The sequence below is a fragment of the Podarcis melisellensis genome (assembly GCF_964234715.1).
Source record: "Podarcis melisellensis genome assembly, chromosome: 2".
Classification (NCBI taxonomy): domain Eukaryota; kingdom Metazoa; phylum Chordata; class Lepidosauria; order Squamata; family Lacertidae; genus Podarcis; species Podarcis melisellensis.
In genome coordinates, this window is record NC_138529.1 from 116,187,084 (window position 1) to 116,212,013 (window position 24,930).

General features: G+C 50.4%; 3 protein-coding genes across 5 annotated transcripts in view; all 3 read right to left on the minus strand.

The window, feature by feature from the left end:
• Window positions 1-2,942: 2,942 nt before the first annotated feature.
• On the minus strand, window positions 2,943-8,560 carry LOC309363233 (uncharacterized protein; the record flags this gene model as incomplete). The annotated part of the gene is made up of 5 exons (XM_081899339.1): window positions 8,496-8,560; window positions 6,679-7,642; window positions 6,039-6,105; window positions 4,340-4,594; window positions 2,943-3,112 (listed from the first exon to the last, which is right to left on the minus strand). The coding sequence occupies exons 2-5, from the start codon at window positions 7,432-7,434 to the stop codon at window positions 2,943-2,945; spliced, it is 1,248 nt and encodes a 415-aa protein (XP_081755465.1). The 5' UTR covers window positions 7,435-7,642; window positions 8,496-8,560.
• Window positions 8,561-12,862: 4,302 nt separating this feature from the next.
• On the minus strand, window positions 12,863-19,194 carry LOC309364971 (uncharacterized protein). 3 transcript variants are annotated; one of them, XM_081903032.1, is made up of 3 exons: window positions 17,102-17,251; window positions 15,814-15,940; window positions 12,863-14,373 (listed from the first exon to the last, which is right to left on the minus strand). In XM_081903032.1, the coding sequence occupies exons 1-3, from the start codon at window positions 17,159-17,161 to the stop codon at window positions 13,406-13,408; spliced, it is 1,155 nt and encodes a 384-aa protein (XP_081759158.1). In that variant the 5' UTR covers window positions 17,162-17,251; the 3' UTR covers window positions 12,863-13,405. The 3 variants fall into 3 exon arrangements, with proteins under 3 accessions (XP_081759158.1, XP_081759157.1, XP_081759159.1); XM_081903031.1 differs by having other exon boundaries at window positions 15,805-15,940; XM_081903033.1 differs by lacking the exons at window positions 15,814-15,940; window positions 17,102-17,251 and adding an exon at window positions 18,995-19,194.
• The window catches only part of LOC309364451 (zinc finger protein 174-like), a 122,820-nt gene continuing 112,564 nt past the window's right edge, over window positions 14,675-24,930 (minus strand). Inside the window, exon 5 of the mRNA XM_081901768.1 lies at window positions 14,675-14,831. The gene's annotated coding sequence lies outside the window, so the exon portion shown is untranslated. The remainder of the gene's footprint in view (window positions 14,832-24,930) is intronic.

A 24,930-nucleotide genomic window follows, 5' to 3' on the forward strand; every position in this document is an offset into this window, starting at 1 on the left:
CGACTAAACAACAACAACAAGTCGCCTTGGATCGCTTTTGTGAGCGAAGTGACTAATTAATATGAATAATGATGATGGTGATAATCCCTCGCTGGGGTTGCTGAGGGAAGATTACGGGAGCAACAACCGGAGGGACGTTGTTTCCCCATCCCTGAATTAGGAGAAGAAGTGAAAGGCCTCTGGACCAGGGATGATGAACCAGATATCTCCAGATATTCTTGGACATTCAGCTTCCACCATCCCTGACCCATTCCCCACACTGGCTGAGGCTGATGTGGGTTGAAGTCCAAGAACCATGGTGGGCCATGGGTTACCCAGACCTGCTGCAGCCCACAGACAACCCCCCTTTCCAAGGCCCCCATGTCTTCCTTGCCCACCTGCTGCCTCTTTCCCCCTAGTTCTCCATCTCCTCTTTCTCCCTAGATGTTTCTTCCTTCGTCTCTCTCTTCCACCCCTCAGCAGAGTGACTTAATCGCATTTATACTGGGTAAAATCTCAGTGCCTAGGACTTGCCGATTGTATGGTCAGCCGTTCGAATCCCCATGGCGGGGTGAGCTCCCATCTTTCGGTCCCAGCGCCTGCCCACCTAGCAATTCGAAAGCACCCCTAAGTGCAAGTAAGATAAATAGGTACCACTTTATAGCGGGAAGGTAAATGACGTTTCCGTGTGCTGCGCTGGTGCTGGCTCGCCAGAGCAGCTTTGTCAGGCTGGCCACGTGACCCGGAAGTGTCTCCGGACAGCGCTGGCCCCCGGCCTCTTAAGTGAGATGGGCGCACAACCCTAGAGTCGGACACGACTAGCCCATCTGTAACACGTGCACCAATCAAGTGAAATCTAACAAGGAGCATCTTCAGAACAGAGGCTTTCCCATGCTTGGGCCAACGTTACAACTTTTCCCTTTTCCCTTCCGGGGGTTGGGCCCTTCTACGTTTCCTCAGAGCCTGAAGGGGGGCCGTTCCCCCGATAGGAACCCTTATAGGGTCTCTTGCTTTTACGGGCTCCTTCGTGAGCAGCGACACAGGAGCTGCCGCCCAGGTTCGTTGCGCGGGCTGCCCGGTTGTGCGCTGTCTTCTCCCCTGTGTGAGTTCTCTCGTGCTCCGTCCGGTTGTAGCTCTGGCTGAAGCTCCGCCAGCAGTACGAACACTGGTACGGCCTCTCCCCAGTATGCAGCCGCCAGTGCCTGGTGAGCTTTGACGTGCTGAGGAATTTCTTCCCGCACTCGGCGCAGTGGAAGGGCATCTCCGCCGTGTGTAGCCGCTCGTGCCTGCAGCGGCCTGGCACACCGAGCTTGAAAGCTCTCTCGGGAAGCGCGGCAAACGTCTTTCGTTTGGGCCGTGGCAGAGTTTTGCCGGGTGCCTTTTCCTCTGCCCCACAGGTAGTGGATAGGCCTGTCCTTCTCTTCAGGGCATTTCCTTCCTGCCACTTCCTGCACTGACCCTCAGAGACCTCCGCCACAGTGTTCTCCGTCGCCATTCTTGAAACGACTGCTATCGCTTCAGGTTGCTCCTGATACGGAGGAGAGGGGGGGGGCACCTTTCCTGGTCTCCTTCTCCTCCAAAGGGGGCCGAGGCGATAACCTCGATGGCGCCCAGCCCCTGAACCCCTACACTATTGCACAAGCACCACACTATACCCCTTGACCTTATAAATATTCCTTATTTCCCTATACGGGCGGAATAAGCCCCTCTTTCATATGCCTTTCCTATGCCTTCCTTTCGCCCTATTCTTAATATGAGTTGACCGTATCAAACTAAACCCTCCATTGACTATAATGGCCGCGCCTCAGCCAATCAGGAGCGTGCATTCTCCTGCAGGAGCTAGCTCAGGGAGCTCTTGCACGCCTCATTTCACCCCCTGACAAGTTGCTGACGGCCCCCCACAGCGAGAACAATGGAACCGAAACCAGCAACCTCGTAAAACTGTCAGAGTCTTGTTACAATGTATCCATTTGTTTCCGTTTTCAATATACAATACACACTTGACCGGCAAAGCGGCCGAAAGCTTCGGAAACTGATATAAAATCAGCCAAAGCTCTGATTTTCTCCATTTTGACACCATTTTACTCTGTTCCCTCTGGACTCCATGTTACCGCTCCACTGCCATAATCCCCTGAGCGACAGGTCACGTACTCAGGAAGACCCCTAATCCGGTCGAATCGTCCTGCCAAACCCTTCCTCCGGGCAATGCCAGGTGGCAGACGATGCATATCTGTTCCGTTGTCTCGCCATCACCTGTACTCAAGAACTGTTTATCCATGTTATCTATGCATATTCCTTACTCTGCATATCTCCCCCTCCCTTCCTGAAATGCTAATATGTGTAACCCTACCCGTCTGTAATGTATTCATGACGTGTTTACATGTAACCCAACCTTCCCATAACGTATTCATGACGTTTTCCTGCATTGTATTCTGAGACTTGGAGGGAACTTTTAAAAGTCTATGTCACCCCATTCTCGGGGTTCAATCTCATCTTGAACCTGTTGGCCAATAAACTCGGATCTCCGCATCTTGTGTTCAGTTTCTGTTAATTGATTCTCATGGGAAACTTGCAGATTCTGGCTTCAAACAATTAACTCAAGGCAGTGTCAATTTACTCTTGGCAGAAAGCCCAGGTCAGCTTGACCTAGAAACTGCTTACTCTGATTGGTTAACGACCAGCATTCACACTCTTAACTAGGGATTGCTAGCTCAGTTTGACGTGAGGTGTGTTAGGAGTAGAAGTGCTGTGTATGGTTTTGAGAGAGAGAGAAAGAGAGGATTTATTTTGCTTTTATTTGTATGCAGAAACTCTGCTGGTTTTATTTTCTCCTTTTTAATAAATCCTGTAAATAGTTATTCTGAGTCTAGCTGACTAGTCATTACTGCCGCAACTAGCTTCTTCGCTGTGCAGGAAAACTCTGCTACGTTTGGGCTAAAGCCAATAGGGCTATGCCTGACACTTCAAAGTTCCAAGATCTTGCTCCGTCTCCGGCTGAACTCATTTCTTCCGCTAGGACCCGCGGACCTAGTCCGACGAGCTGGGTGGCAGGGCAACTCCGCACCCGGAATTTTACCGTAACACTCCAAAATGCCTCGGTGATTCTCTTTGTTCTCGCTGTCGGGCCAGTAACCTGTTAAGGTTGAAAGAAAGGGGTGGAGTCAGATGGTGCTGCTAAGCACATGGAAAGGGAGGAGATGAGGAGGGCCCCACAGGGCCAGACCAAAGTGCTATCTATCCCAGCTTCCTGTTTCCCATGATGCTCAGCTCACAAGGAGGTAAAGGGACCCCTGACCATTAGGTCCAGTCGTGACCGACTCTGGGGTTGCGGCGCTCATCTTGCTTTATTGACCGAGGGAGCCGGCGTACAGCTTCCAGGTCATGAGGCAAACAGCCCTTCCTCCCCCTGTATGTCCCCAAGAGCTGGTATTTAGAGGTATACTGCCTCTGAGACTGGAGGTTCTACTGCACTGTTTCGGCTAATAGATACTGGGAGACCTCTCACTGGTAATTTTATCTCACCCTCTGGACCAGGAGGTGAGGAACCTCTGTCAACCCAAGGTCTACGATCTCCTCTGGGCAACCTTCCATGTCCCACATGCCATTGGTGGGTGAGCCCAAAGGCAGAAGTGGGTGGAGCAATGGATTCAAAATTTATTTTTTATGGGAGGCGAAGTTTCTATGTGCGCTCTCACACACCCCTCTGTCCTCCGTCCAGGCGAGCAAGCGGGCATCCTTATCAGGGTTCAAGGGCCCATCTACGCAAAAATATCTGAGTGTATAAAACAAGGCTGGAAAGGGGTGAGACCACGTCTGGAATACTGTGTCCAGTTCTGGGCACCACCATTTACGAAGGAAGTTGACAAGCTGGAATGTGTGCAGAGGAGGGCAACCAAGATGATCAAGGGTCTGAAAACCAAGCCTTACAAGGAGCACTTGAAGGAATTGGGTATGTTTAGCCTGGAAAAGAGGAGACTGAGAGGAGATGTGATAGCCATCTTCAAATACCTTAAGTGCTGTCACATGGAAGATGGAGCAAGCTTGTTTTCTCCTGCTCCAGAGGGCAGGACACAAAACAATGGCTTCAAGTTACAAGAAAGGAGATTCCGACTAAACATATGGAAAAACTTTCTGACGGTAAGAGCTGTTTAACAGTGGAATCATCTCCCTTGGGAGGTTGTGGACTCTCCTTCTATGTGGATTCTCTGATGACAGCTGAGATTCGACCTGCAGCTGAAGCTCTGCCTGTAATGCGAGCAGCTGTACGGCTTTTCTCCTGTGTGTATTCTCTAATGTTCAGTGAAGTTAGACCTGTGACTGAAGCTTCTCCAGCAAACTCTGCAGGCGTTTTGTCTCTTACCGGTCTGCATCGCCTGGTGGCCTGGGGCTTGGCAGAGCTCCTTGTAGCCTCCTGAACATGGAATGGATCTGGCTGCTCCTGCTCCAGGGAGGCTGTTCTGCTGCCACTGAGGCCTACGCTGACTCTCTGAGGCCTTTTCGCGAAGCGGAGGAACGTTTTCTCCTCTCTCGGCAGACTGACTCTCGTGTGGCCTTATTTGGGTGGAATTTTCCGGTCCACATTTCTCCACCTCCTTGATAGACGCCCCTCTTTCTTCTGTGGAGAAATGAGAAAATGAAATACTCATTCCCTGGGCACACAAGGGATGGTTTTCCCCAACAAATTTTCCACCATGAACCCAAGTTTTATTTCCTGGATGGGTCCAGAAGTTTGGAAAGAAAACTACAAGAAGCAGCCTTACACCTTTCGGCCCAACTAGGCTAGTATTACTTGGGCAACTAGCAGCTGCCCAGGGGCTAAATTCAGCCTTCCAGGCCTCTCTGTCTGGAACTCTCCCAAGGCCACAACCTCTCACTAGCCTGGCATGGCCCCCTGGATAAGGTTCATGAAGTGCTTTGAACCCTAGAAATGGCTATAAAAACGTTGAGAACATGAGGAGAGCCTACAGCCAGATGAAGTCAAAGCCATTTAGTCTAGCATCCTGTCATCACCATGGCTAACCAGATAGATGTCCCAACAGAAAACCCCAAAGTATGTTTACATATTTCCTTTCACTTGCAAAGACAACCAAGAAGTCAGTTGTTATTGGATCAACCAAAAAATACAGGGGATAGAAGGAGATAGAGAAAAACAGCAGAAATAATATTTGCCGTTCTTTTTTTGGTTATACTGCCATTTAAGCTCAATCTCTCTCTAAAAGTACAATAGTCTTGATGCTAATTGCTTTGTTTGTGTACTTGTTGTTATTGATATTCAGGAGCTTTTCCCATTTTGAATACTGTGTTGATTTGGATTATATGTGACTTGTTCCCTCCTGCTTTTAATGGCTTGTACCCCAAGCAGAGCAGAAAAGCAAAATGACACTGCTGAAAACAACCTCGGCCAATTGCAAAAGCCCTCTGAGAAGCCAGCTTTCATCCGGCACCAGAAAGTACACAGTAATGGGCCTAGGTGGTCCTCTCCAGGGTTGGCATTCCTTGGAGCTGGGGCCAATATGTTATAGTTCAGAACTTAACTGGTTAAATTCCCTGGTGTGTGTCACCTGCTGACATCAGCTTACAGAAGCTGGGCGGAGACAGAAGCTTTAGAAGCTGGGCGGGACTATTCCCTGTACTGTTAGTTCCCCCTGTGACTCTGAGGGGAGAAGGATGTTCTCTCTATGTATCGGTGAGAGAGAGACATGGCTGCCAGCAGTGACGGACTTTGATGCTGTAATGTTTTAATAAAGAGCTGTAAATAGACACACCTGTCTATGTGTGCTTACAAGGGGTAAGACTGCTTTGCACTGCTGCGTTCTACTCTGCTACAGCCGTGGCTGGGAAGGAAGCGTGCCGGACCGCTGTAAGTGATTGATTGGGATCGTAAAGCTGTCTGAGGCCGCGGCTCTATCGCACAGAGAAGGTTATCCTCCTGGGTGATGCCTGCCCACTTCAGTCAGCAAGGGCCTCATCCACTGAATGGTGCATACAATATATGGCCACCTGAGGGAATTTCACCAAAACACCAAGGCACCAGAGAGCCACACGGCATCTCAACTCACCCAATGAGCAGAAGTCTCCTCCATCCACCTCCAGCTTAGCCTCCACCTCCTCAGATGGGGTCTGCTTCTGGAAAGGAGCAGAGAACATCCCTTTCAGCAGGGAGATGCAAGTGCCGGAAAGGGAAGACATCTTGGGAAGGGAAGGACAAGTCTCCACAAATCCACTCCCGAGGAGGGACTGAACAGCTTCCTCTTGACCTCTCTCAGGCCAGGGAAGGACTTGAATTACTGAGATGATTTATAGACCACAGAATGCTCTGCAATAAAAACAAGGAGATAAGAATACAAAAAGATAACACAGAAAGTTAGAAATGGCCAAAAAAAAAAAATTGAAAACAACATTACAGCATGGCTTCCATTCCCAAAGAATCTTGGGAATGGTCGTTTGTTAAGGAGGCCGGGTTTGCATGGAGAGCCCTATTCCGCTCACAGAGCTAAAATTTCCAGATTGTTAAACCACTCTGAGCTCCGTGAGAGGAAAGGGGTTCCCACACAAATCTCAGCTCCCTTAAACCATGCACCTCTTTGTGGGTATTTTGGAGGAATGTCACGGGCTGTTTGCACAATGCAGCAGGGTCGCTCTGACATCACACAGCTGCCACATCGATAATAGATCATCTCAGGCTAAAAATGGCCTCACTTCCTTTCCCTGTTTTCGCGTTTCCTCTTGCAGCTGCAGGAAGCCCTCGGCCAGGGCCACCGCCTGGGAGCAGGTCTCCGGGCCACAATTCCTCACCCAGCTCTGGATCTCCGGCAGCAGGACGGTCAGGAACTGCTCCAGGATCAGCAGCTCCAGGATCTGCTCCTTGGTGTGCCTCTCGACTTTCAGCCACCGGGAGCAAAGCTCCTGGAGTTGGCTGTAGGCTCCTCTGGGCCCCTCGGCCTCCTGGTAGCAGAAGCCCCTGAAGTGCTGACGCACCTTCTCCCTCCTCGTGGCCTCCTCTCGCAAGATGGCCACCTTCACTTTCCCATAATCCTCCTTGTCTCCAGCCTTCAGGCAGTTGAAGGCCTGTTTGGCTTCTCCACTGAGGGCCGGCAGGAGTCGGGCTGCCCATTCTTCCTTGGGCCACCGGCAGGCTTCGGCCACTTTCTCGAAGGAGGCCAGGAAAGATTTTGTGTCATCCCATGGGGACGGCTCCTCTGGCAATGGTGCCTTTCCCCATTGAGATTGTTGGGACTCCACCATCTTCAAGAAGTCCTGCCACTGAGATTCCCACTGCTGGTGCAGCACATCTCCTGGTTCCTGTTTAACCTGTTGCGCTGGTGCCCTTTGAACAAATCCCCTGATTCTCCCTTCAGAGAGCACTGTCGAGGATTTTCCTGCTCCTCCTCCCTCCTTGTCCCCTGCTTTGGGGATTGCTGAGCTATGCTCCTGAATTTCAAACCCCGGCTGCATCCGCTGCCTGGAGCTGGAGGCTGAATCCCACTGTGGGCGTCTGTGTGGCAGCCATTTTGTTTCCAGCAAAGGGCCCTCGTGTCCCCGTGCAGAGATGGGGTCCTGTTTGCAGCAAATGGCGCTTCTTGGATTGCGAAGTTGCTTTCTGCTCTTTTGTCGGTCTCCAGAAGAGGCCTAGAGAGCTCGAGACTGGCGTTGAGGGGACCCCCTTGAAAAGAGAAAAGAGGGTTTCAGGAACCAAGAAAGAAAATGCACTGCGGTTGGGAACCTGTGACCATCCTGATGTCACTAGACCGGAAGTGCCATCGCCCCGCTGGCTGGAGCTGATGGGAGTTCGAGTCTCCCAAAACACATGGACACACACAGCAGGTTCCCCATCCCTGAAATACACAAATCCAAAGGCTCTACCATTGGGTTTCTTAATTCGTGATCATATCGTTTGGACGGTAACAAATCCTGTAAGCGGCTTGAATATTCCAAAAATAAAAGCAAACATGCGGGATTTGAACTCGTTTCTCTGACACCAGATACCCAGAGCAGGGAAAGCACAGAGGCGTGCGTGGGTAGTGGCCATCCTGAGATTTAAATCCTTTCCCTGCAGAGCCAGTGTGATGTGTGGTGTGGTTAAATGTCTGGACTAGGACCTTATTAACCAGGGTTCGAATCCCCACTCTGCCATGAAGCTCACTATCGTGACCTTGGGCCAGTCACGGGGTTGTTGTGAGGATAAAATGGGGAGGAGGAAAATTAGGTGTGGCACCTTCAGCTTCTTGGGGAAATATAACTAATCAACAACAATATAGTAAGTCAAACATGAAACCTGGTAAACATTTCTCTCTCTGCACTTTTTCCAAATTAGTAAAACAACAACAACTCAGGGTCTTATGTTGCCCCATTCCCGACACTCATACACGCATTTACTGGGGGAAAGACGCTGTGATTGCAGTCAATGGGCTTACTCCCATCCCATGCAAGCATACAAGGGAATTGAAAGCTTAGGGGTCTTCCCCCCCACCCAAAAAAACCCTGATCTCCCCCCCCCCCAGCAACCTGACATTTACCTGACACTGTCCTGGAGGACTCTGCAGCTGCAAAACGACCACTTTTTGTCCAGGAGAGAGGATGCTATTTTCTACATACCGGTAAATTTGCATGTGCAGGTGGTGCTTAGATCCGTTATCATCTTTTTTAATCTCACAAAGGCTCCTGGGAAATGTAGTCCTCTGCTAAGAAGAAACTTCCAGGCAGTGATGGGATGGGGTGGGAGTGGGGAAATAGTTTTAGGGGGGGGATACACAGATACACACACACGCACAGTTGTGGTCTATCTTCCCTTCCCGAGAAATGGCAGTAGCTCTTCAACGCTTGCCTTACTCAGAGTAGACCCATTGAAGTGCATGGGCACACCACTAACTTAGGTCCGTTGATTTCAATGGGTTCTGCCCTGCACTGGACTTTTTGTTGACTGCCAACCCAGTGTGCTTCTGGGAGCATATTTTTATTTGTTTCTTGGAATACAGTGTACTGTTCTGGTCGCCTCAACTCAAAAAGGTTATTGCACAGTTGAGAAAAAAACAGGCAGCTCCCATGTGAGGAAAAGGCTGCAACGTTTGGGGCTTTTTAAGTTTAGAGAAAAGGTGCAACTCCCTCCCATCAGATGTCAAGATGAGTAACTGAAGACATCTTATAGGGAAGACTTTTAATGTGTAATGTTTCATCATGTTCTTATGGATGTTGGAAGCTGGCCAGAGCGGCTGGGGCAACCCAGACAGATAAGCGGGGTACAAATAATAAAATCATTATTGTTATTGTTGTTATTATTAGTAAAGCAGCAACGCCTGTAACTGCTGGGGGGGGGGAGAGTGATAAGCAAACTTTTCTTCTTACCTATAAATCATATTTTTCTCCCCACGGGTGTTCCTTCCTTCCTGCTTCTTGTTTAGTGTACATGCTGTTTAACCACATTACTCTTTGTCATGGCCAAATGCACCCATGTGCCATCCATTTTGAAGTACACAAAATCATGTGAGGACAGCATGGAGTAAATCTGCTTTAGGGCTTTATAGATAAACACTTTACTTACCGGTAGCTGTGCTGCCCAGGGTTCCCCTGGAAGCAGGGACATAAATTCAATAAAAAGAACATTTGCGTGTTGGATTTTTCAATTTATCCACTGCATTTATATTCTACATCACCTCCAAGGGAGACAATCCTGTATGCCGAGTTTTCCTCTTCCTCATTTTATCCTCAGAACAACCCTGCGAGGTAGGCTAGGCTGAGAGGCAGCGACAGGCCTAAGGTCGCCATTGTGAGCTTCGTGGATTTGAACCCTGGTCTCCTGGGTCCCAGCCCAATGCTCTCAACCACTAACCCAGATTGCCTTGAGATGCATGGAGAACCATAAAACCATAGAATTGTAGAGCTGGAAGCAATTCACAAATTGGTGCTGGTCAAATTGATTTGGTTCACAGATTATTAAATCACCAGCCCTTTTGGAATTGTACCAAGTACACCATATGTCAAAGAGCACCTACACATTGGCACCTATAATAATAAAATTGCGGTGCAGTGTAGGGATGGTTTGCCAGCCAGCCAGCCAGCCAGCCCCTTTCCCAGGAGACTCCATTCCGTCCCTCACTGAATCCTGGTTTCCATTTCCCCCTGCCCACTTGTTAAACAGTGTTTCATGTTCTCTGCCCTTGTTGACTCGTTGATGGACTATGTTTGAGGTTTCCCCTCAGACTTTAACCTTTTCATAATAATAATAATAATAATAATAATAATAATAATAATAATAATAATAATTTATTATTTATACCCCGCCCATCTGGCTGGGCCTCCCCAGCCACTCTGGGCGGCTTCCATAAAAACCAAAAATACAGTAAAATCACACGTTAAAAACTTCCCTGAACAGGGCTGCCTTAAGATGTCTTCTGAATGTCAGGTAGTTGTTTATCGCTTTGACATCTGCTGGAAGGGCGTTCCACAGGGCGGGTGCCACTACCGAGAAGGCCCTCTGCCTGGTTCCCTGTAGCTTTGCTTCTCGCAATGAGGGAACCGCCAGAAGGCCCTCGGCGCTGGACCTCAGCGTCCGGGCAGAATGATGGGGGTGGAGATGCTCCTTCAGGTATACTGGACCGAGGCTGTTTAGGGCTTTAAAGGTCAGCACCAACACTTTGAATTGTGCTCGGAAACGTACTGGGAGCCAATGTAGGTCTTTCAAGACCAGTGTTATATGGTCTTGGCGGCCGCTCCCAGTCACCAGTCTAGCTGCCGCATTCTGGATTAGTTGTAGTTTCCGAGTCACCTTCAAAGGTAGCCCCACGTAGAGTGCATTGCAGTAGTCCAAGCGGGAGATAACCAGAACATGCACCACTCTGGCGAGACAGTCTGCAGGCAGATAGGGTCTCAGCCTACGTACCAGATGGAGCTGGTACACAGCTGCCCTGGATACAGATTTGACCTGTGCCTCCATGGACAGCTGTGAGTCCAAAATGACTCCCAGGCTGCGCACCTGGTCCTTCAGGGACACAGTTACCCCATTCAGAACCAGGGAATCCTCCACACCTGCCCGCCTCCTGTCCCCCAGAAACAGTACTTCTGTCTTGTCAGGATTCAACCTCAATCTGTTAGCCGCCATCCATCCTCCAACCGCCTCCAGACACTCACACAGGACCTTCACTGCCCTCACTGGTTCTGATTTAAAAGAGAGGTAGAGCTGGGTATCATCCGCATACTGATGGACACCCAGCCCAAACCTCCTGATGATCTCTCCCAGTGGCTGCATGTAAATGTTGAAAAGCATGGGGGAGAGGACAGAACCCTGAGGCACCCCACAAGTGAGAGCCCAGGGGTCTGAACACTCATCCCCCATTTCACCCTACATATTTTTCTATTTTTGAAACTTCAGTAAATAATTTTCCACATCTACCTTCTTGAACACACATCTTTGCGGCCATCTCCTGAACCAACTTCAGGTTTTTGAGACTGTTTAAAGGTAGAGTGCTTTACATGTGATGAATGAAGCAAAGACCAGGGCCAGGACCTCATTATCTATGAATATGGCTACCTTCCTTTCAAAGCTGCTGAGGTTGGTGTTTTATCAAGGCTTTTAGCTCCCCCCCCTTTTTTTTTTGCAAACAAAGTGTGTGGATTTTATGCCATAACTGAGAAGGGATCTACTGTGATTGTAGGCAAAGGCAGGTTTTTGAAATCCACAGTGGCTTTCCTCCCATCGAAGTATACAAAAGGAGTACAGTGGTACCTCGGGTTACATATGCTTCAGGTTACATACGCTTCAGGTTACAGATTCCGCTAACCCAGAAATATTACCTCGGGTTAAGAACTTTGCTTCAGGGTAAGACCAGAAATCCTGCAGCGGCAGCAGGAGGCCCCATTAGCTAAATTGGTGCTTCAGGTTAAGAACAGTTTCAGGTTAAGAACAGACCTCCAGAACAAATTAAGTTCTTAACCCGAGGTACCACTGTACCTGTGGCCTACCATAAGAGGCTAGCTGGACAGTTTTATAATACTTTCAATTTTATTTATTTATTCTTTAAAAAAAAAAGATGCTCAGTTCTGCAGCTGATATATGATCCCACGTTCCCTTGCTTGTATGGAACTGTGTTCTGTATGCATGCACAACCCAGTCTGTAGCTTGAGCAAACTCTGCATGTAGCTTGTGCACCCACAGCGGCTGCTTCAGGCAGGCTGCTAACGACAGTTTAGCATGATGGGAACAGCAGCTCCCTGCCCACCCTCCATCGAGGAAGAGCTTGGAAGCTTTGCTTCCGGTTTTCATTAGCCATAGTTTGTCCAAACGCAAGACAGGTTGTGCTGCAACTGAACTCTGGTTCGTAGGAACAGGTTAGCTCCGAGACACAGTTTGAGAATCTGACTTGCTTTCCCTACCGAACCACATTTTTGGGGTTCAGATGTCACACTTAAGCAGCAGTTAATCTGAAATATAAATGGAAGTTTTTGATTAGAAGCTGGTTTGTTTCCCAAGTTAAGATTTAACCACAGTTTAGGGCTCAGGTGACACACTAAACTGTGGTTAGGTTGAAATGGAAGCACACCAGAGGAGGAGAGTGAAGGGGGTTACTGTTGGGATATGAGTACAGTGGTGCCTCGCAAGACGAATGCCTCGCAAGACGAAAAACCCGCTAGACGAAAGGGTTTTCCGTTTTTCGATGCGCTTCGCAGGACGAATTTCCCTATGGGCTTGCTTCGCAAGATGAAAAAGTCTTGCGAGTCTTGCAATTTTTTTCGCTCCCCCCCTTTTTCTAAGCCGCTAATAGCCTTTTAGCCGCTAAGCCTTTAATAGCCGCTAAGCCGCTAATAGGGTTGCTTCGCAAGACGAAAAAATCACTAGACGAAGAGACTCGCGGAACGGATTATTTTCGTCTTGCGAGGCACCACTGTACAACGCAGCTGCAAACAAGCAGCTCGATGTTTACATCACATGATGTGGCTAGGCCTGGGAAAGAATGTTCAAGGCAGTTCACAGGGTTCACAGGGATTTGTTCTGTGTGTAATATGAGACCTTCCTGTTGTGCATGTGAAGGAAGTCTTACTCAGTTGCTTGGAGGAGACTGAAATGATCGGACATGTTTTTTGTACAGCTGTAAAGTCAGAAATAAACCGTAGAAATGTAATGGACTTTCTGGCTATCTTCTTTCTCCTGCAGGGGAGAAGGGGGTGTGCATCTTCCACGCTGGGAGATGTCGCCTATCAAGACCTCTCTGGGCTTGTGGGGATGCCAGCCAGAGTAGATCACCGGTAAACAAGCCCCGGGAACCAAAGAGGGGGGCCAGCCTCTCCTGAGGGGGCATGTTTTCCCACAGTTACTCCATGAGCCTAGGGGGATGGAAGATTCATTCACATGACACTATAGTTTAGACATGTGTCAAATGAAGTCACTATGGCTCTCTTCTGTGTTGTTCTGCAAAGCTAGCAAGGAGAACGGCTACTATTTAGCTCTAGAGTGGCTGCTCTGTAGCCCAAGCTGGAATGTGTCCCGACTGAAGCTTTCACCACAGTCCGCATATTTGTCTCGTCTCTCTAGTAAGTGACCATTGTGGGGCTCTTTAATGTTTGATTTATCATGGAAGCTCCTCCCATGGTCCGAGCACGGGTACAGTATCTCCCCCGTATGTATTTTCCGATGTCTAGTAAGACTCGAGCTCTGACTAAAGCTTTCCCTGCAGTCTAGACATTTGTACGGCTTCTCCCCCGTGTGGGTCCTCTGATGCCGAATACGGCTGGACTTATCGCGGAAGCTCTCGCCGCAGCCCAAGCACCGATACGGTTTCTTCCCCGTGTGGATCCGCTGGTGCGAAATCAGGATCGTGCGCTGACTGAAGCTCTCTCCGCAGTCAAAGCACCGGTACGGCTTCTTCCCCGTGTGGATCCGCTGGTGCGAAATCAGGATCGTGCGCTGACTGAAGCTCTCTCCGCAGTCAAAGCACCGGTACGGCTTCTCTCCCGTGTGGATCCTCTGGTGCCTGATTAGGGTGGAGTTCATGCTGAAGCTCTTCCCGCATGTGAAACATTTGTAGGGTTTCTCCCCTGTGTGGATTCTCTGATGAACAATGAGGCTCGCTCTCCGAGTGAACTTCTCCCCACAGTGCGAGCATTTATGTGGGTTCTCCCCTGTGTGGGTTATCTGATGTCGAGTAAGGCTAGATTTGCAAGGAAAGCTTTTGACACGCACACTGCATGGATATGCGCCCTTTCCTTCATTTAGCCTCTGCTTGGCTGTAAATTCAGGGCCTTCCCCACTGGCACATACAGCAGACCTCTCCTTCCACTTCTCAGTGCCGTTTCCATGTTTCTTCCTGGGTCCTTCTTTGCCCCCGACATTTTCTTCCATATCCCTGATTCTTTCCAGCAACACCACAAACGGCTCCCCACCATCTTCTCTCTCCCAGCCATCACCTAACAAAATAAAAGATGAACAATCCTGATTAGAGCACCACAGACAAAAAACATTAAACGAAAAACAGTGAACCAAAACGATCAAGGGTCCTGTGAGGAAATGTTACATTTACAGTTTTTTTTTTCTACTTTGGAGAAAAAGCAAGTAAGAGGGAAGAAGGAGGAGGAGGAGGAGGAGGAGAAAAAAAAGAAGTGGTGGTATTTGGATTTGATATCCCGCTTTATCACTACCCGAAGGAGTCTCAAAGCGGCTAACAATCTCCTTTCCCTTCCTCCCCCCCCCCCCAACAAACACTCTTGTGAGGTGAGTGGGGCTGAGAGACTTCAGAGAAGTGTGACCGGCCCAAGGTCACCCAGCAGCTGCATGTGGAGGAGCGGAGACGCGAACCCGGTTCCCCAGATTACGAGTCCACCGCTCTTAACCACTACACCACACTGGGGGGACATGATAGAGGTGTCTAAAATTACACATGGGGTGCCCCTCATCTAGGAAAAGTGAAACTCTGATCCTAAACCTCTGCTGCCTTGTGGGATATCTTCAGGAGAAGAAAAGGCTCAGGAGTAAACCCTACACAATTCCGGATCAGAGTCCCTAAGACTGTTGGATGGCATAATGTACGCCTCCTTCTGGAAACTCCTGCAGCCAAGCTAGCACCAAATGTCTTGCTCGGCTATCCTTCGGAGAACATCAGCGAGGCCAAGAGGGGGCAGGTCTCGTCTTCTGGGCTGCCCAGAACCTTTGGGCTAGGTTTGAGCCCAAAGGAGGTCATTTCAGTACTGCAAACAAAACAACATCATAATTTATTATTTATACTCTGCTCGTCTGGCTGGGTTTCCCTAGCCACGGTGGGCGGCTTCCAACAAAATATTAAAATACAGTAGTCCGTCAAACATTAAAAGCTTCCCTAAACAGGGCTGCCTTCAGATGTCTTCTAAAAGTTCTATTTTTCTCTTTGACATCTGGTGGGAGGGCGTTCCACAGGGCGGGTGCCACTGTTGAGAAGGCCCTCTGCCTGGTTCCCTGTAGCCTCACTTCTCGCAGTGAGGGAACCACCAGAAGGCCCTCGGCGCTGGACCTCAGATTCCGGGCAGAACGATGGGGGTGGAGACGCTCCTTCAGGTACACTGGGCCGAGGCCATTAGGGGCTTTAAAGGTCAGCATCAACACTTTGAATTGTGCTCAGAAATGTAGTGGCTTCACCCCTAGAAGCATACACTACTGTCTTTCGATTGGCCAAACGTTTATTGAAAAGTTAACGTGTAAACTCTGAGTCCTATGAGGTGTTTCTAGGTCTGGTGAATTCAGTGTAACCCTTCGTAATGAGGGTAGATAAACTGTGGCTCTCCAGCTGCTAAAAACTGAAGCTTCCATCATTCCCAGAACACCTGGAGGGCCACAGGTTCCCCGTCCCTGGGATTGGCAAAAGAAACCTTTGGCACCCAACACAGAGGCATCCCCATCGCTCTCCCGTTTGATATCTCCACCAGCGCTCCTCTTCCCAGCATCTGGCGAAGCCTGGTCCGCTTCAGAGAAACTTGCAGCGGCCTCTGCAAGAGATCCCGGCACCTGGAACAACAACAAAAGTCCCATTCAGCACAGGAGGAAGTAAGGAGATCCAGCTCTGAGGGCCTTCTGGCAGTTCCCTCACTGTGAAATGGAAGGTACAGGGAACTAGGCAGAGGGCCTTCTTGGTAGTGGCACCCACCCTGTGGGAAACCCTCCCTTCAGATGTCTAGGAGACGAGTAACCTTTAAAAGACATCTGAAGGCAGCCTGGTACAGTTGTAGCTTGGTTGACAAACAGAATGTGTTCCGGGAGTCCGTTTGACTCCCGGAACCGTTAAAAAACCAAGGTGTAGCTTCTGATTGGCTGCAGGAGCTTCCTGCAGCCAATCAGAAGACGTGGAAAACGTGCCAGGCATTCGGCTTCCAAAAATAGTTCAAAAACCGGAACATTCGCTTCCGGGTTTCGATCGTTTGGGAACCAAAGCGTACGGCAACTAAGCCGTTCGTCAACCAAGGTACGACTGTATAGGGAAGCCTTTAAAAGTGTAATGTTTTATTATATTTTATATATGTTGGAAGCCACCCAGAGTGGCTGGGGCAATCCAGTTAGATGGTGGGGTACAAAAATAAAATAATAATAATAATATCCGGAAGGACGGCAGTGCACACTGTGCAAGGCTGCAGCAGCACAGCAACTGACAGGGGTGAGATCCTGCCCAGACACAGGAAAGCCAAACGGGAGCTCACACCCTGCGTCTTTAATAGCACGTTTCCCGCTGATCCCACCCATCCTGCTCACAACTTCTTTGAACTGTTGCCTTCGGGCAGAAGATATAGGACAATGATAACACGAACCACACGCCTTCTGAATAGTTTCTATCCAAGAGCTCTGATTGCACTAAATAATGATCTCAGGGCCAGTTGCAAGAAATAGCAAGCAGGGAGTAGGAAGGAATGAGATAGGTTTTAGGTTATGTTATGCCTTTAATAGGTTATGTTATATTCTGGATTATGTTATGTTTTATAGATTATGTCTGAATAGGATGAGAGTGTTGGAGATACGTGCAAATGTGTATGTGAACCCGGTCTTTGGGTGTTTGATTTTCGTTGTTGTGTATACTGTGTATATACGGACAATGACAATAAATTTATCTTAAATCTTAAATCTCTTAAATCTTAAATCTGATAATATGGGCGACAAGGAAAGAAGACACTTCCCTACCTCCAACATGGCTTCCTCAGCCTCTTGCTGCCTCCGCAGGAAATCCTCGACCAGGGCCATCGCCTGGGTGCAGGTCTCGGCCCCTGACCCAGTCCTGGATTTCCTGGGGCAGGACCGCCAGGAACTGCTCCAGGATCACCAGCTCCAGGATCTGCTCCTTGGTGTGCCTCTGCGGCTTCAGCCACCGGTGGCAAAGGAACCACAGCTGGCTGCAAACCTCCCGGGGCCCCTTGGCTTCCAAGTAGGGGAACTGCTGGAAGTGCCGCCCTTGTGCCTCCGACCCGGAAGCTTCCTCGCTGGGATTCTCCCGCTTTGCCCCTCCGCAGGTTCTGGTCTCGGGGGATCCCAGGGCTTGGAGCCCTCTGGTCGCAGGGGGCAGGCTGGTTCCTGCCTGCCCTTTTGGCTGCTCACAGACCTCCGCTGCCCCCTCAGGGTTGTTCCTGCCCTCTTGGTTATCCTCCATCACCGCCGACCATGCCCAGTCGGCCTGCGGCATCTGCACTGGCTTTCCCAGGCTGCCTCGTCCGCCTCCTCCTCCACACCCTCCAGCCTCTCTTGCCTTCGAAAAGCTCCGACCCGGGACAGCATCGCCCCAAACCAGGAGCCCCGACTGTGAACAACGGAGAGCCCCTTTCTGGGTCTTGCCATCCCCTCGCTCCCAAGGACTGTGGGCTCCTGTTCCTCCATTTTGATTACAGGACACACAGGGTTATCGCCCGCGGTCTCAAGATGGAGACCCTCGGTTGCCTCAGCAACCTGGGTACCAGCCATGTTGGGGGAGACCGACGGCAGCAACCCAGTTGTGTACAATTGCTCTTTTTTTCCTGGAGTTGGGAAAAATCTCTGCTACCCTTCCACTGATCGGAGTTAGGAGCGGGATCTTCAGTCGATGGAGTAAACCTCAGGAGATTCAGAAATGGAGCAGGAATCTCTTCAGTGCTGAAAGGGCTTCTCCTAGAAGGAAGGAAGGAAGGAAGGAAGGGAGGGAGGGAGGGAGGGAGGGAGGGAGGGAGGGAGGGAGGGAGGGAGGGAGGGAAAGGCACACAAGAGGCAGGTGATCTCTGAGGATACATTCAAAGAAGCCCCAAGGGGGATTTTTCCTACATTTCAGAATTCAGCAGCTTGTGAATTAACCACAGAAAAAAATACAGTGGTACCTCGGGTTACAGACGCTTCAGGTTACAGACTCCGCTAACCTAGAAATAGTACCTCGGGTTAAATAAGGATGAGGAGAACCATGTTGGAGATAAAAGGTGGGATAGAAAATAAAATAAACCATAAAAGCGAAACACAAGCGGCACTCTTTCTTTCGAATGTGTGCCTTGGTTATTTTTGTTCTATCGATTTGTTTGATTTGCTTCAATTTCTTAAACAATTTTTTTAAAATAAAAATTAAAAAGGAGGGGATGGTAGACTGCCTTGGGAAGGGGAGTTTCTATTTTCACTTAGCATGCCTAGAAGCCACTGATGCCTGGAATGAGGCTGCATTTTAATGTATTTTAATCTTGTTTTTAAGATGTATTTCAATCAATGGTTTTTATACCTGACGTTAGCTGCCCTGAGCCCAATCTTGGCTGGGGAGGGCAGGGTATAAATAAAAATTATTATTATTATTATTATTATTATTATTATTATTATTCCAGCTTCTCCCTCCTTTAGGAGTGAGCTTCTTGGATCAGACCCGCCCAAAGCCAGCATCCTTGCAGCCGGGCATCACCCCCTAACCACTCCCTTCCCCTCAAGGATGCTCAGAAGTGGGGCACAAAGGGGGAGGGGCTTGCCACCCATTTCCCTCTTTTTGACACCCCCCCCCCGGCCAGTAATTCTCCTCTCCCATTTTCCATATTACCCTGCTGCCCACTACTTGGGCAATTTTTTTTAAAAGGAACTTACTGCTGCTTCCACGTGCTGCCTCCACCAGCAGAAGTTGTCTGCAAAAAACCAAGTTAAGGCATTCAAAAGGATCCCCTCCTCTCCCCCTTTCCCCCTCCTCTTCCTCCTCCAGACCTTCACCCATTCATTCCCAGGCCTTTCCAGGCATCGAGGCTCGCTAGGCTTAACCCCTTAAGCGGCCAGTTTCCTAACTCCCAGTTTCAATTACAGATAGGTAGCCGTGTTGGTCTGCCATAGTCAAAACAAAAAAAAATTCCTTCCAGTAGCACCTTAAAGACCAACTAAGTTAGTTCTTGGTATGAGCTTTCGTGTGCATGCACACTTCTTCAGATACACAGTTTCAAGTTGTTGTTTAGTTGTTTAGTCGTGTCTGACTCTTCGTGACCCCCTGGACCAGAGCACGCCAGGCACTCCTGTCTTCCACTGCCTCCCGCAGTTTGGTCAGACTCATGCTGGTAGCTTCGAGAACACTGTCCCACCATCTCGTCCTCTGTCGTCCCCTTCTCCTTGCGCCCTCCATCTTCCCCAACATCAGGGTCTTTTCCAGGGAGTCTTCTCTTCTCATGAGGTGGCCAAAGTATTGGAGCCTCAGCTTCAGGATCTGTCCTTCCAGTGAGCACTCAGGGCTGATTTCCTTAAGAATGGAGAGGTTTGATCTTCTTGCAGTCCATGGGACTCTCAAGAGTCTCCTCCAGCACCATAATTCAAAAGCATCAATTCTTCAGCAATCAGGCTTCTTTATGGTCCAGCTCTCACTTCCATACATCACTACTGGGAAAACCATAGCTTTAACTATACGGACCTTTGTTGGCAAGGTGATGTCTCTACTTTTTACAGTTTCAAGTACACCCGGGCTTTGCGTTTTGCAAAGGTGGGTCTGGCTAAGCTCCGTAGTGCCGACACGGGCTGGCAGCGGTTGTCCTGAGTTTCAAGCGGAGGGTGGGCATTCCCAGGACTACTGAAACTTTTATTTTAAATTTTATGTATGCTTTTCAGATATATACATTTCACTGATTTTACAATCATTTTGACATTTTAAAGCTTTATTTCCTTCCCCCGCTTTCTGAGGTTCCTTAAATTTATTTTTAATATCCTTTGCATATCCAAATTAACTAAAATTACTCATTTATTTATCTTATTTAAATATATACTCTTATGTAGCCACAGCTTGTTACAATAATCCTGCCAGAGTTTTTATCTCTTTACAATTTATCTGTAAATATTCACTAAACCATTTCCATTCTTTTATAAAAAGTTTGTTATCTTGATTTCTTATTCTTCCGGAAACTTTTGCCATTCCTGCATATTCCATAAGTTTTTGTATCCACTCTTCCTTTGCTGGGACTTCTGCTTCTTTCCATTTTGGGGGAAAGTAACATTCTTGCCGCTGTAGTCACATACATACATGAATAAATTTCTATAAAATTTAGGTAGTTCTACCCTAAGGTCTGCATAGTTAAAGCTATGGTTTTCCCAGTAGTGATATATGGAATTGAGAGCTGGACCATAAAGAAGGCTGATCGCCGAAGAATTGGTGCTTTTGACTTATGGTGCGGGTGGAGACTCTTGAGAGTCCCATGGACTGCAAGAAGAACAAACCTCCCCATTCTTAAGGAAATCAGCCCTGAGTGCTCCCTGGAAGGACAGATCCTGAAGCTGAGGCTCCAATACTTTGGCCACCTCATGAGAAGAGAAGACTCCCTGGAAAAGACCCTGATTGTTATGTAGTGTAGTTTCACCCTGGGCCAACAGGGGGATACTGTATATAGTTTTCACTCAGGTCTGTAGATAGTTTTCACTCAGGTCCGCAGCAGTTATTTTAGGCGGGAACTCTGGGCTGTGGTTGTTACAATGTTGACAGCCGGCTGCCTATAAAAGCAGGCCGGCTGAGCTGTTTGCAGTCAGTTCTATTCCAGCTACAAAATAAAGAGCTACTTGAAGAAATCGCTGTGCCTGCTGCTATGTCAACCCACAACTTAACTCTGGCGACGAGGATGGGATGGATGGACATCAGAGCACAGCCAGATGCGGCCAGCCTCTGAACTGAGCTGAATCACAGAGCGAAATCACTGAGCGAAATCACTGGGCAGAACCAATTCAGAGCTGACTGTTCTGGCTAGAGCACTGTCTTCCATCCATCGCCCTTCACGCCGGCATCGGAATCATGGCTTCACTTGTGCCTCTACTGCCGTTTGCGCCAGCCTCTGAATCATGGGACTCCTACCTCGCTCGGTTCGACTGCTACCTCCAAGCCAACGAGCTGACAGCAGTATCAAAGGATCGGAAGCGGGGCCTATTCCTCAGCCTCTGTGGGCCTGAGGTGTTTGAGACGGCCCGAGCATTGGTTGCGCCTGAAGCAGTCCAGGCAACACCATGGGACACGATCCAAGAGAAGCTCCGCAACCACTATGCACCAAAGCCGTCCAAGATTGCTGCCCGCCATGCGTTCTACCACCGGAACCAGGCAGAGGGGGAGTCAATCAACAACTACACCACCGCCCTGCGACAGGCTGCAATGCACTGTGAGTTCCGAGACTTAGACGATGCCCTGATGGATCGAATCGTCTGCGGGGTCCGGGACATCCATCTGCAACGGCGTCTCCTAGCCAAGCCAGACCTCACGCTACAGAAAGCCATTGAGGAGGCTGTGGCCTCAGAAGCTGCTGAACGCTCCGCCCAGGAGATCCGCAAGTCCAGCAGCCCGCGTCTTGCTAGGGAGCCAGTTCCGGTGCATCATGAAGAGGCCAGCAGTGATGAGGCATCCTCCAGTGAAGACGATGACGTGCACCAGACAAAGCGGGAGCGCAGGAAGTTCCAACAGAAGTCCAAGGGCCAACCGGAATGTGCCGGCTGCGGAGGCAACCATTCCCGTGCCAAGTGTCGATTCAGAGACGCCATCTGTAGGAAGTGTTCCAGAAGGGGCCACATCGCTAAGGTCTGCCGATCGGCTCCGTCTGACACCCCCCCTTCATCGACTCGCAAGTCCAAGTCTTCACTCCAGTCTGCCAAGGAAAGTTGTTTCGCTCTCACCAACTGCCACTGCCCGTCTGGAACCACGATTGGCCAAACCGACTCGCCTACGCGACGCAAGCTGAACGTCACGGTGCTCATTGAAGGAGCTCCATGTGACATGGAGATCGACACCGGGTCTGCCCTGTCCATCGTGTCATGGAGCACCATCAAAAGACTGGTACCCAGAGTGTCCAAGAGGCAACTCAACTCCCACCGCGTACACCTGAGAGACTACCAGGGAAACGACATTCCCGTGGTAGGCGTTGGCCGGTTCCGGATCGCCTTCAAGGATTTTTCGGGCCTGCTCCGGTTGGTGGTGGTCGAAGGTCAGCGGCCAAGCCTCCTAGGGCTAGACTGGTTTGATGCCCTCGGCCTGGAAGTCACCGGCATCAACTGCATCTCTAACGCAGAGACTGAGGGTCTGGTCAAAGACTTTGCCGAGGTTTTTGACGGCACCTTGGGGCAATATACAGGTACGCCCATCTCCTTTAGCCTTGATCCACAAGTCGCCCCCATCAAGCTAAAGCCACGCCGGGTTCCCTTTGCTCTCAAGGCTAAGGTGGACGAACAACTGGACAAACTGATTGCCCAAGGAGTTTTGGAGCCGGTTGACCACGCCAAGTGGGAAACCCCCATCGTCACGCCTGTCAAGCCAGATGGGTCGGTGAGAATCTGCGCTGACTACAAGTGCACGATCAACAAGGCACTTCAGCAGCACGCTTATCCGGTTCCTGTTGTCCAACACCTGCTGCATTCCCTGGGTGAGGGTAAGGTCTTCGCTAAGCTGGACCTTGCCCAAGCATATCAACAACTGCCAGTTGATGATGCCACTGCTGAAGCCCAGACGATCGTCACCCACCGGGGGGCATTCCGTTGCCGCCGGTTGCAGTTCGGGGTGAGTGTGGCTCCTGGAATCTTCCAAAGCCTTATGGAGCGTCTCCTGCAAGGGCTTCCGGGCGTGGTACCATATTTTGATGACGTCTTGGTGTCTGCAGACTCACACCAGCAGCTGTTCGAGCGCCTCCGTGCCGTGCTGACCAGGTTCCAAGAGGCCGGGCTCAAGGTAAAGAGGGAGAAGTGCCAGATCGCCGTTCCACAGGTAGAGTTCCTGGGCTATCTTATCGATGCCTCCGGCCTTCACCCAACCACATCCAAGATCCGCGCTATCCAGCAGGCCCCCACCCCAAAGAACAAAACGGAGTTGCAGGCATTCCTGGGGCTGCTGAACTTTTATAACATGTTCCTGCCCCACAAAGCCACAGTGGCTGAGCCTCTTCACCGACTCCTTAGCACTAAGTCACCTTGGGCCTGGGGTCATCGGGAGACAGCGGCCTTCAACGCGGTCAAGGCTCTCCTTTCTTCAGACAGTGTGCTGGTACAGTACAGTGAATCCAGGCCGCTGGTCCTTGCCTGCGACGCCTCACCTTTTGGCATCGGTGCTGTCCTTAGTCACCGTTTTCCAGATGGAAGAGAAGCACCGCTCGCCTACTTTTCCAGGACACTATCTCCGACGGAACGGAATTACAGCCAGCTCGACAAGGAGGCATTGGCACTTGTGGCTGGAGTGAAGAGGTTCCATGAATACCTCTATGGCAGGACTTTTGACCTCATCACTGACCACAAGCCACTCCTGGGCCTCCTCGCCGGTGATCGTCCAACTCCACCGGTCCTCTCGCCACGCATGCTGCGATGGACTGTTTTCCTGGCTGCCTACCACTACCGGCTCATCCATCGCCCGGGGAAATCGATGGGCCATGCCGACGCCCTCAGCCGTTGCCCTCTTCCAGCATTTGTGGAAGACCCGGCTCCAGCTTCATCGCTCCTTCTGATTGAGGATCTTCCGGCAGCGCCTGTATCAGCTACCACTGTGGCCTCCGCGTCTGCCCAGGATCGCACCATCAGCCGGGTGCTCAACTGGGTGTGGAGGGGGTGGCCACAAGGGCCTTTTGCATCGGAGTTCCAGCCCTTCGCAACCAGACAACATGAACTCTCAGCTCATCGCGGCTGTCTGCTGTGGGGAGACCGCGTCGTGATTCCCCAGGGACTCCGTCAGCGCGTCCTGGAGGCTCTGCACGTTGGCCACCCGGGAATTGTCAAAATGAAGGCATTGGCTCGGTGTTACGTCTGGTGGCCTAATATGGACGATGCCATCACTGCCTGGGTGTCCGCCTGTCAAGCGTGCCAAGAGTCGAGGCCTGCACCACCGGCAGCTAAGGGACACACCTGGGAGACGCCAAAGACACCCTGGTCGAGGGTGCACATCGATCTGGCTGGCCCCTTTCACGGCCGGACCTTTATGGTAGTGGTGGACGCCTATTCCAAATGGCTGGAGGTCGCCCTGATGCCCTCCACCACTACCGAAGCTGTCATCCGGGTGCTGCGAGGCCTGTTTGCAACGCATGGGTGTCCTGATGTCCTTGTCTCTGACAACGGACCGCAGTTCACGTCAGGCACCTTTGAGCGGTATCTTTTGGGACTGGGCATCCGCCATGCCCTAACGGCACCCTTTCATCCATCCAGCAACGGGCAAGCGGAAAGAATGGTGCGCTCGGCAAAAGAGGCACTGGCGCGCCTGGACCGGGGAGACTGGCATGAGCGGGTCGCCGAATACTTGTTCGTGCAACACATCACCCCTCATGCGGCCACAGGGAGGAGTCCTGCTGAACTGCTTATGGGCCGCCGCCTCAGGTCACCGCTCGACCGGCTACACCCGGACTTTGCCGTGGCTGAACCCCCAGGCTGTGCCAACGCGCCACGGTCATTTGTCCCAGGAAACCAGGTCTTTGCCCGGAACTATGTGGGGGACATTCCTTGGGTGCCAGCCACAGTAGTGGGAGTCACTGGACCTCGCTCGTACCAGGTGGCACTCGAAGATGGACGCTTGTGGCGACGGCACATAGACCAGCTTAGGCGCAGGGTTGGAA